We start from the raw sequence: 12,074 nt of genomic DNA, 5'->3' as shown, positions 1-12,074 counted from the left end.
GAGTAGTGAGCCCAAAGCCTTGTCTACTTGGCTTTCTTCTTCTTGATCCTTTCATTGTTCCCCTACATGGCCCCAAGCATACTTCTGAGGGGTGCTGAACCTGTTTGGAAGCCCTTGGATCTATTAGAATCTATTAAAATAGATCATAGAAGAAGGGGCATTATTTAGCCAAAAGGAAACAAGGATATATGACTATGGGACTGTCTTGGGAGCAGGTTGAAGGGATACGTAATAAGAAGTAAGAGAGGAGCAAAGGGCTCTTATTCTCCAGGGTATCAAGAAGTTCACATTTGGCATAGGGCTCTGACCTATGTGAGAGAATGTTATGTCTTACAAGAAAGTAAGGCTGGGCGCAGTGGCTCAAGGCTGACATTCCAGTACTTTGGGAGGCTGAGGTGGGTGGATCATGAGGTCAGGAGATCGAGACCATCCTGGCCAACATGGTGAAACCCCATCTCTACTAAAAATACAAAAATTAGCCGGGTGTGGTGGTGGGCATCTATAGTCCCAGCTACTCAGGAGACTGAGGCAGGAGACTCGCTTGAACCCGGGAGGTGGAGGTTGCAGTGAGCCGAGATTAAATCACTGCACTCCAGCCTGGGCGACAGAGTGAAACTCTGTCTCCAAAAAAAAAAAAGGAGAGGAAAGTAAGGTCAAACCGTAGTTTTCTAATACTTATGTCTTTTTTGGTGTAAAAATCAGTCCAGGGTGGTAGGTATGCACTCCTGGTGGAGGCTCCTGGTGTTCAAGGAATTGGATTGTATTTTTGAATATTAGAGTATACTTTCTTGTTTTGGACTTATTTCTACATTTTTTTTTTTTTCCCTGCTACAGGCTAAAGTACATGGCTATCTAAATCCAACTTAAATGTGGGTTTTGCACCGTGATAGTTATGATATTACAGTCAGGTTTCACTGTGCATAGGATATCATAAGGAAATTTAAATCTTTGTTAACTGGCCGGGCGCAGTGGCTCACGCCTGTCAAGTAATCCCAGCACTTTGGGAGGCCGAGGTGGGCGAATCACGAGGTCAGGAGTTCGAGACCAGCCTCGTCAACATGATGAAACCCTGTCTCTACTAAAAATATTTTAAAAATTAGTGGCTGGGCCTACAGTGGCTCATACCTGTAATTCCAGCACTTTAGGAGGCCGTGGCAGGCCGATCACCTGAGGTCGGCAGTTCGAGACCAGCCTGGCTAACATGACAAAACCCCTTCTCTACTAAAAATACGAAAATTAGCTGGACGTGGAGGCGGGCACCCATAATCCCAGCTACTTGGGAGGCTGAGGCAGGAGAATCTCTTGAACCTGGGAAGCAGAGATTGCAGTGAGCCAAGATCATGCCATTGCACTTCAGCCTGGGTGACAAGAGTGGAAATCTGTCTCAAAAAAAAAATTAGCCAGGTAGGCTACACACCTGTAGTCCCAGCTGTAGTCTCAGGTACTGGGGAGGCTGAGGCAGGAGAACAGTTTGAACCTGGGAGGCAGAGGTTGCAGTGAGCCAAGATCATGCCACTGCAATCTAGCCTGGGCCACAGAGCAAGACTTCATCTCAAAAAATAAAATAAATAAAATAAAATAAAAAACATAAAATAGAATAAATTTGTTGGCAAACGCAGTGGCTCACGCCTGTAATCGCAGCACTTTGGGAGTCCAAGGCGGGCGGATCAGGAGGTCAGGAGATCAAGACCATCCTGGCTACCACGGTGAAACCCCATCTCTACTAAAAATACAAAAAATTAGCTGGGCATGGTGGTGCTTGCCTGTACTCTCAGCTACTCGGGAGGCTGAGGCAGGAGATTCACTTAAACCCGGGAGGCAGAGGTTGCAGTGAGCCGAGATGGCGCCACTTCACTTCAGCCTGAGTGACAGAGCGAGACTCCGTCTCAAAAAATAAATAGATAAATAAATAAATATATTTGTTAACTCATTGATAAAGTTGGGTATTCTCATCCAGCAGATGCTTTCCTAAAATCATCAAATAGGTTTTATATATATATATATATTTTTTGAGACAGCATCTTGCTCTGTCACCCAGGCTGGAGTGCAATGGTGCGATCTCGGCTTACTGCATCCTCCGCCTCCCAGGTTCAGGCGATTCTCGTGTCTCAGCCTCCCAAGTAGTTGGGATTACGGGCACGCACAACCACGCCCAGCTAATTTTTGTAGAGATGGGTTTTGCCATGTTGCCCAGACTGGTGTCAAACTCCTGAGCTCAGGCAATCTGCCTGCCTCGGCCTCCTGAAGCGCTAGGATTATAGGCGTGAGCCACTGTGCGTGGCCTGGTTTGTCTTTTTGACAGCGTATAGGTAAAAGGCGTTATTCTTTCTTAAATATAAAAATTTTATCTTTTTGAGTAGATGACATATTCTTCAAATGGTTAAAAAACTCAAAATGATGCTAAACATTGAATTAGCCCACTCCCACTGTGTCCTTGTTCTGTCCTGTCCCCATGGTTAACCATTCTTATCAGCTTCTTGTGCATCTTTCCACTGTTTCTTGATGTATATATAAGCAATGTATATTCTTTTTAAAAAACTTGTAACTTTGAAATAATTTTAGACTAGTTAGCAGAGTTTCCAAATGCTCTTTACCTAGCTTCTCCTAATGCCTTACATAACCATACCTTAGGATATTATGAGGATACCACATTTTATTTCATTTCTGTGTCTCCTTAGTCTCTTCCAATCTGTTATAGTTCCCCTGGCTTTGTCTTTTATGTCTTTGATGCTGTTGAAGAGAACTGGCTGGTTATTTTGTAGAATGTTCCCCAATATGGATTTGCATGATATTTTCTCAAGATTAGGTTGAGAGTTCTATATGTCTTTGGCAAGAATACCACTGAAGCAATGTTGGCCCTTCTCCATGTATCATATCAAAAGGTATATGATGTTGATTTGTCTCTTACTGATGATGATAACTTTGATCAGTTGCTTATGGTGTGTTTTCTAAGTATCTCAATGGCAAAACTACAATCTTCCCATTTGTAATTAGTGAATATTTTGTGGGGAGATGGAATATGCACATATCCTGTTTCTTATACTGTTGCCTGCTTAGATTAGCATCCATTGACGATATTTGCCAGTAACAGCTTTTTTTTTTTTTGGTTTTTTTTTTTTTGAGACAGAGTCTTACTTTGTCACCCAGGCTGGAATGCGGTGGCGTGGTCTCGGCCCATTGCAACCTCCGCCTCCTGGGTTCAAGCGATTCTTCTGCCTCAACTTCCCGAGTAGCTGGGACTACAGGTGCGCACCACCACGCCCAGCTAATGTTTGTAATTATAGTAGAGACGGGGTTTCACCATATTGGCCAGGATGATCTCGAACTCCTGACCTTGTGATCCACCCCCCTCGGCCTCCCAGAGTGCTGGGATTTCAGGCATGAACCACTGCACCTGGCCGCCGTCAACAGTTATGCCTGTGATGTTTACATAATGATTTTCGGTTTCCATCTTTTTTTCTATAATTATTGATTAGAACTCTACTGTGAAAAGATCTGTTGTTTTTCTCTATTTATTTGTGTAAGTAAAGACTCGATATTTATTTTATTCCATGGGTTATAATCCAGTACTATTATTATTTATATTGCTGCTTAATGTGTCCCAGATTTGGCAGTTGAGAGCTCTTTCAAGTGGGCTCCTATGTCTTTTTGACATCCCCTATCTTTTTTTGAGAACATTTTTTTTTTTTTGAGACGGAGTCTCGCTCTGTCGCCCAGGCTGGAGTGCAGTGGCCAGATCTCAGCTCACTGCAAGCTCCGCCTCCCGGGTTTACGCCATTCTCCTGCCTCAGCCTCCCAAGAAGCTGGGACTACAGGTGTCTGCCACCTCGCCCGGCTAGTTTTTTGTATTTTTTTAGTAGAGACGCGGTTTCACTGTGTTAGCCAGGATGATCTCGATCTCCTGACCTTGTGATCCGCCCGCCTCAGCCTCCCAAAGTGCTGGGATTACAGGCTTGAGCCACCGCGCCCGGCCGAGAACATTTTTTACTTTATGACATGATAAGACAGGCCGTAGGCTTATCTTCCATTTTTCTGGCCCCAGCCCTGGAATCAACCATTTCTCTAAGGAATCCTGGTTCCTTTTATTAAAAAATATATTTAGAAGTGAACATTTTAGTCCTTGTTCTACTGGAGTGTCATTGTTTCTGTGCCTTCTTGGTAGATAGAGTTAGGATATAAATGCATGTATAGTCATACATGCACACATACACATCCATATTTATTTTTATGGCTATCTGTATGTGTATTAAAAGCCATGAGACCTTCATTTCCAATCCAGCACCATAAGTTTCCTTCTAGTCTTCCTTTTTCCTTATGTGTAACTTCTTTCTCCAACAGTGAGAAACCTGGTTCTCATGATCCACAGTATATTTACTTACTTGCTCAATTCTAGTAGTACATAAAATAGTTTTAGAATTACCAACTCATTCCCCTGTAAAAAACAAATTTTCTGTATTTGTATATACTTCTTTTCATCTTGTGCCTTACAGTATATAGTGAAAATAGTATTTTCCAAAGTTAGCGAAGTTGGTTTTTTCCTTCCTGTCCCAATCATTGTGTCACTTATTTGTAATAGATTCATGTGTTATTTTTATTAAGTTTTGGGTTTCCCCTACATCCTATTTAATGTAACTAGTCATTTATTTTGGGAGTATATGAAACCACCATGGTTCTAAATCAGACATATTCAAAGAGATATGTTCTGAGTCACTACTCCTCATCTCAACTTTTCCATTCCCATTCCCCTTTTCTTTCTACTGTGTTCCCATCTACCTCCAAAGATAACCAAACTCATTCGTTTTCAGTTTATCCTTCCTGTATTTTTATGTGGTGGATCATCAGATACATGTATATTTTCTTATATCCCCTTCTTTCTTACTACAGATAATTTTTTTGGTACTCTGCTTTGTTTCACTTAATAATATAGTTGTGGCCGGGTGTGGTGGCTCATGCCTGTAATCCCAGCACTTTGGGAGGCTGAGACAGGCAGATCACGAGGTCAAGAGATTGAGACCATCCTGGCCAACGTGGTGAAACTCTGTCTCTACTAAAAATACAAAAATTAGCTGGGCATGGTGGCACACGCTTGTAGTCCTAGCTACTTGGAAGACTGAGACAGGAGAATCGCTTGAACCTGGAAGGCGAAGGTTGCAGTGAGCCAAGATAGCAACAGTGGACTCCAGCCTGGGCAACAGAGCAAGACTCCATTTCAAAAAAAAAAATAGACAAACATATATATATACAGTTGTCCCTCAGTGTATGTGGGACATTGGTTCCAGGACCTCTGTGAATACCTAAATTTGTGCATGCTTAAGTTCCGCAGTCAGCCCTGACAAACCTGTGTATATGAAAAGTGGTCTTCTATGTAGATGGGTTTTGTGTACCGAAAATACAGTATTTTTGGTCTCTGGTTGGTTGAAAAAATCCACATATAAGTGGACCTGCACAATTCAAACCCATGTTGTTCAAGGGTCAACTGTTTATCCTGGAAATTACTCCACATGTGTTTATAGAAATCATCCTCATCTTTTTTTATAGCTGGATAGTACTTCATTTACATAAATATGATAGTTTATTACTAGTTTATTATTATATTTATGATACATTTATAACTGTATTTATATAAACTATGTACTATGGAGCTGTAAAAAAGATTTTAGATAGGCCCATTTACACTAGCTTCAGAGGAGACTAAATGCTTATAAATAAAGCCACCTCTGTACTCTATGAAAGTACTGTGTACTCTGTTCTTTCAAAGATTTACCAGAGGTTCTTTGGGCTACCTTCCTTACTTCCTCCATTACCTTTATGGGCTTTGGGTATGTTTTTTTTGTCGCAGAGAATCAGCTTCTTTTCAGACACTTCCATTGTCAAAGCAGGAAGATTGTTTACTCACCAGAAATACAACTATTTACCCATGGACTTTGCAAGAATTGTCTGTGCAGGTTGCTCTCTCCTCTCTGGAAACTCTAGTTGTAGTTGTAAGGAGAGATCAACTCAAGTCAAAGCCTGTAAAAAAAAAAGTGCTAGAAATAATTCTACTTTTGAAGTATAAGCAAATATTATGTATTCTGTTCCCTGATTTCTCTCACATCCCTGTTTCATCTTGAACCTTAATTTTTTGTTTTAGAATTTTAAAAATACCAAAATTAGCATGTTATAATTGAGAAAAATTAGAAATGCAGATAGGTAGGAAAAAATATTAAAATGATTCAAAATTCTACCAGAGGTGTAGTTGCAGCTACTCGGGAGGCTGAGGCAGGAGAATGGCGTGAACCCAGGAGGCAGAGCTTGCAGTGAGCCGAGATCATGCCATTGCACTCCAGCCTGGGTGACAGAGTGAGACTCTGTCTCAAAAAAAAAAAAAAAAAATTCTAACAGAGAAAACCACTGTTAATATTTTGATTTATACACTTCTAACCTTTTACTCATGTACATTTACGATGAGTATATGAATGCGAATTTGTATCCCTCTCTCTCTTTTAACATTTTTTAAATTTATTTTTTTCTTTCCTAAGAATCGTTCTTTTTTAACACATATTTTAATTCTATGTAGTACTCTGTAGCTTTTTTTTCTTTTTAAACTGTAGGTGAAATATATCTGAGTCTCTTGTCCTCTGTTAAAAATCAAACTTTTCTAAGACAAACAATAGACCATTATACTTACCAATTTCAGGTACTTTACAGGGTCTTATATCTTACAGTTTTTTTGTATACAAAAGTATAGATTTCAGAATTATATAACCTAAAGAGTTGGGTATCAAACTTTTGGGATATTTTGGTTGGGAGTTGGATTTATCTAATGTTTCTGGTTGTCTTGTCTTGTAGTTAAAATATACTCGCCCAGGGCTACCTACCTTCAGCCAGGAAGTACTACATAAATGGAAGACAGATATCAAGAAATATCATCGTATTCAGTGTCCTAACCAGGTGGTTCTTTCTCATTCATTTATTCAGTAAATATTTATCAAGCATGCTTTTGTTATTTATTCCTTCATGACAAAACACCTGAGCCTCAGTGGCTTAAAACAGTTATTTTATTTGTTCACAATTCTGTAGAGCAGTAATTCTCAGCAGGGCAGTTCTCCTGCGATATGTAGCATCAGCTGGAATCACTCATGAGAGTGCGTTCAGCTGGAAACTCAGTGAGACTGGAATGTTCAAGATGGTTTCTGTGCAGCTGCATTTATCTGGGAGCTTGGCTGTCCATATGGCCTCTTTCTCTAGCAGAGTGGTTGGGCTACCAGCAGGGTACACAGTGACTGACTTTTCAGAGAATATTTTGAGAACATGAAAGCAGGGCTGCACATCTCTTAAAATCTAGCTTCAGAATTTGCCAGCATCACTTCCATGGTGTTTTATTGATCAAAGGAATCATGGGACTAACCCAGATTCACAGGAAGGGTAACTAGACTCTACTTCTTGATGGCAAGAGTGGAAGATAATTTGCAGCCATCTTTATTTTTACGATTCTAAAAATATTTTTATTTTCTAGAGTCAAGATGAGGGAGAGAGCCATCTTTAAACCATCACAGCTATAGTAGATTCAGTACTTTGCAGAGGAGTAAATACAAAAGAAGAGGGAACACATTTGCACTAAATAAAGCAGATTTTAAAAAAAAGTAACTATATAATTTTCCATGTTTCTCTTAAGTGTCAGAGAAAGTACCAAGGGAAGGAAATGGCTTAATCTTTCCTAAAAAACTTGTTCACCTTCTGTTTCTTTTCTTTTTACCTTTCCTTGGCTTTTCTTCTTGCTTTTGTGGCTTGCATGTATATTCTTTTTTCGTTTGGTTTGTGGCACAGATTATTGGTTTTCTTCCTTCAAATGTGGAGTTGGTCAGCGTAAATGGCTAGATTGTTCAGAGAAGGGAGCTATTTGGCATAGTCTTCACACTGTTTCTTCTCTTTTTCAGGGCTGTGAGGCTGTCTACAGTAGTGTGTCTGGCCTTAAAGCTCACCTGGGCTCTTGTACATTGGTTTGTAACTTTTTAAACTTAATATCTTAACATGTCCTCTAAAATAGTCTGACATGGAAGAGAATTCAGTTTAGGTGAACAGCTAGTTGTCCTGTTTACCATTATCTTCAGAGGCTGCTTTAGTTTTTCATGTCTCAAAGATTATTGGTTTGGTATTGGGTGGGATGCCAGGGCATGTCCAAGGCTTAGAAAAGATCACCATAGTCACAAGTCATTATCAAGTTAAAGGAATTCGGAGAAAAATATATTTGTTCTGAGTTCCTACCCTGAGTTCCTATCCCTGAATTCTAAGAGATTCAGCTCCTTGCATTTGAGCGTCTCCTACGCTGGGCCTGCCCTGTTTGGGTGGGCCTGAAACTTTGTAGAATCACCTTATATGTGCTTATCTGGATTGGTAAAGATCCTCTATACCCATCTGAACCATACTGGCCTCTGGGGATGGGAGGTGGGATAGGGTGTCAGGCTAACAGCGATTCACCTCACTGAATCTTTTCCATGTTGACCCAGGTGTCCTACAACCTACCAGCCATGGGAATTGCTGCCATTTTCCAATCTCCTCACACAAAATGAGCACCATGGAAACCTGAAGCTTCAGGAGGGGAGAGAAGTCTCAGTTGAAGGCAACAAGGGAGTTGTAGGCATCTAAAGCAGCTCTGTCCAGGGATGCTTAGGAGTTTGTCATCTTGACCCTAGTTTCTGAGTCCTTAAACTAGGTATTATGGATGGTACTCTTCTAATTCTGGATTTTGAAGGCACTTTTTGCAACAGTGGATCATAGTGGGAAGAATTGTACATTGGTGCCTCTGATGAATTTTGGGCATTTGATCATTTTGGGGGAGGAACCAAGACAACCTGGAAGTGAAGTTAAAGCAACATAGGAAGCTAGAAAGATGTGGCATGTTACCTGAGAAAAAGTAGGAGACTTTCAGGTTGTGTTGAAGTAGGGTGGGTGATGGGAACAGAATTACACTAGGATGGATTTATGTTGGTAATCATCCATCCAAGCTGGTTTTCCTAAATCTATTACTATATTTAATCTTTTTCCTTCTTAACCTTTGCTGAAATAGAATTCCCTCTTTTCATCTCTAACAGTCCCTACACATAACCCAGGTATGTGTTTCTGAATTTACCAATAATTCTTTTTGTTTCTCTCTTGGAAATAGGGAAACTTTGTGGCTGGAAAATACAAATGTCTTCTATGTCAGAAAGAATTTGTGTCAGAGAGTGGTGTCAAGTATCACATCAACTCTGTCCATGCTGAGGTGAGGTTTTTGTAATCCTGTGGACCTGATACGTAAGCCACAAGAGAGGTAGGCTTTGTCCCTGTTGTTACGGATTAAGGATCTCAAGGAAAGTAACTCTAAAGTGGTTACCAGAGACATCAGAGTTAAAATATTCTCTAAACTTAGATATATAATTGGATTTTTCTGTGAAAGTATTTGAAGACACTCTGACGGGTGGGTGGGGTGGCTCATGCCTCTGATCTCAGCACTTTGGGAGGCCAAGGCAGGAGGATCACCTGAACCCAAGAGTTTGAAGCTGCAGTGAGCTGATTGCGCCACTGCCCTCCAGCCTAGGCAACAGAGATCCTGACTCAAAAAAAAAAAAAAAAAAAAAAAAATCACTGTGACTGTAAGCATCCTTGAACTCTTCTTTTTTTTTTTTTTTTTTTAGACAGTCTCGCTCTGTTGCCCAATCTGGAGGGCTCATTGCAACCTCCAGCTCTCGAGTTCAAGCAATACTCCCTGAGTAGTTGGGATTACAGGCATCTGCCACCACACCTGGCTAATTTTTGTATTTTCAGTAGAGACGGGGTTTTGCCATGTTGGCCAGGCTGGTCTTCAACTCCTGATCTCAGGTAATCCACTTGCCTCGGCCTCCCAAAGTGCTAGCATTACAGGTGTGAGCCACCGTGCCCAGCCTGAACTCTTCTAATTCCTTTAAATCCAATTAAGTTAAACATTTGGGAACCAGGTTAAATTTACATGTTCGAAATTCTTGTTTCACAGTGATCTGTATACATTCATGCCTTCTAGCATTCTGATGTCTTCCAGCAACCCATTCTTAATGCTGTTTAAAATACTGGATGAAACAACTATAAAGGACATTATTGAGACAGTTGGGGAAATTTGAATGCTGACTATATTAAATAATAGTATTGTGTCAGTGTTAACATTCCCAAAGGTGATAGTTGTAGTCATGCAGGAGAATGCCCTTAGGCAGATATATGCCGAAGTGTTTAGGGATGAAGTATTATGATGTCTGCAAGTAACTTGCACATCGTTCAACAAAAGAAGAAAGGGAAGAAGGAAGAGAGGAAGGAAAGAGATTAACAATGGTAAATTTGATTGTTCATTGAACTGTTACAACTTTTCTGAAGGTTTGTAATTTTTCAAAATAAAAAAAATTTAAAAATTGTATATTAAAATGCTTTAAAGTTCAGAAGGTCAAGGATTTTCTCTTGGGGAAGGTTTTTAAGTAATACAAGTGAACAGAAAAATTGTTTATGATATAATTATGTACTCCTACTACAACAGCTTAGGAATACAATGTGCATTCTCTTGGAATATCTTACTGCAGAAACTATTGCTGCCTGATGTGGAAAAATAAAGGGAAAACCTTTATTTATTCTCTGCCCTCAAATTTGATAGTACTTAACAATGTGAGTTTTAATTACTTCCATAAAGTTTGGTTTCTGTTGCTTTACTGGCATAAGCTTTCAGAATCCCTAACCAAAATCTGAGATGTCTTCTGAAGGCAGTCATATCTTTTTAGTCATAATAGCATATCTTTTTTTGCTTCAGGGAGTATTTAAAAGGTAAATATCAGCGGGGCACTGTGGTTGACGCATGTAATCCCAGCACTTTGGGAGGCCGAGGCAGGCAGATCACCTGAGGTCAGGAGTTTGAGACCAGCCTGGCCATCATGGTGAAACCCCATCTCTACTAAAAAGTTAGCTGGCATGGTGGCGGGCACCTGTAATCCCAGCTACTTGGGAGGCTGAGGCAGAAGATTTGCTTGAGCCCGGGAGACGGAGGTTGCAGTGAGCCGAGATTGCGCCACTGCACTCCAGCCTGGGCGACAGAGCAAGACTCTGTTCAAAAAAAAAAGGTAATTATCTCCTGACAAAATCTGGCCTTTATATAGTTAACTGGTTTGTCCATTTTCTTCCTAAAAAGTTAAAACCAACGGAGTTGGAACCAACAAATTTCATTTGGTTTGGGGCATGCTCCCAGGCATTCGTTTATTGATTTATGCCTCTATTTATGAATTTTGTGGGTGGTAAAAACATCTTTACCCTGTTTCTTCCTCCCTCCATCACATTTTCTTACACTACTTTTTTTTTTTTAACAGAAAATTTCAAACACATGAAAGTAGAGAAAGTAGCATAATGAACCCAGTGTGCTGTCAGCCATCCTCAGCAATCATCAGTGTATGGCCAATCTTGTGTCATTTATAACCTCACTTTTCTCCTCCCTTAAAGGCTTACTTTAAAGCAAATTCCACATATAATTTCAGCTGTAAGTGCTTCTTTCAATGTGTATCTGTAAGAGACAAGGACTTTTGAAAACATATGACCACAAACATCATTATACCTAAAAAAGTTAAGAATTTTAATATTATCATATATCCAGTTGTTATTTAAATTTCCCTGATTATCTTATAATGTTTTTTCAGAGTTGATTTATTCAAATTAGGATCTAAAACAAAGTCCAAATATTGCATTTGTTTGTTTTAACCTAGAGCAGTACTATCCAAAAAAAATGTACTGTGAGCCATGTATATAATTTAAAATTTTCTAGTAGCCACATTAAAAAAGTATTTTAAAAAGATGAAACTAATGTTAATAATTTATTAAGCCCAATATATCTAAAGTTATTTTGAACATGTAAATCAATAAATTATTGAGATATTTTACATTTTTTTATACCAAGTCTTTGAAATTTGGTGTATATTTTACATGAAAGCATATCTTAATTTGTTTTACTTACATTTAAACACATCACTTACCACACGTGGCTAGTGGCTATCTCATTACATGGTACAAGACTAAAAGCTTCCTCTTCATTTTTACACATTTGCCATTTATTGAAG

The 12,074-nt window shown here is 39.7% G+C and overlaps 1 protein-coding gene across 10 annotated transcripts in view; it reads left to right on the top strand.

Moving 5' to 3' along the window:
- The window catches only part of ZNF512 (zinc finger protein 512), a 38,648-nt gene that overhangs the window by 23,868 nt on the left and 2,706 nt on the right, over positions 1 to 12,074 (top strand). For 4 of the 10 annotated variants that reach the window (XM_033176193.1, XM_033176192.1, XM_033176190.1 and 1 more), the window contains 3 exons: positions 6,829 to 6,930; positions 7,917 to 7,979; positions 9,143 to 9,241. The exons of 1 other annotated variant lie outside the window; for it this stretch is intronic. In XM_033176193.1, the coding sequence (XP_033032084.1) occupies positions 6,829 to 6,930; positions 7,917 to 7,979; positions 9,143 to 9,241 (264 nt within the window). Of the gene's footprint in view, positions 1 to 6,828; positions 6,931 to 7,916; positions 7,980 to 8,486; positions 9,242 to 11,333; positions 11,501 to 12,074 lie in introns of those variants that run through there. 5 more of the 10 variants (XR_004428428.1, XR_004428427.1, XR_004428430.1 and 2 more) reach the window with 5 other exon arrangements.

Source organism: Trachypithecus francoisi, unplaced genomic scaffold, assembly GCF_009764315.1.
Source record: "Trachypithecus francoisi isolate TF-2019V2 unplaced genomic scaffold, Tfra_2.0 Lachesis_group17, whole genome shotgun sequence".
Lineage (NCBI taxonomy): Eukaryota > Metazoa > Chordata > Mammalia > Primates > Cercopithecidae > Trachypithecus > Trachypithecus francoisi.
This window is presented reverse-complemented; position numbering and strand designations above follow the sequence as displayed.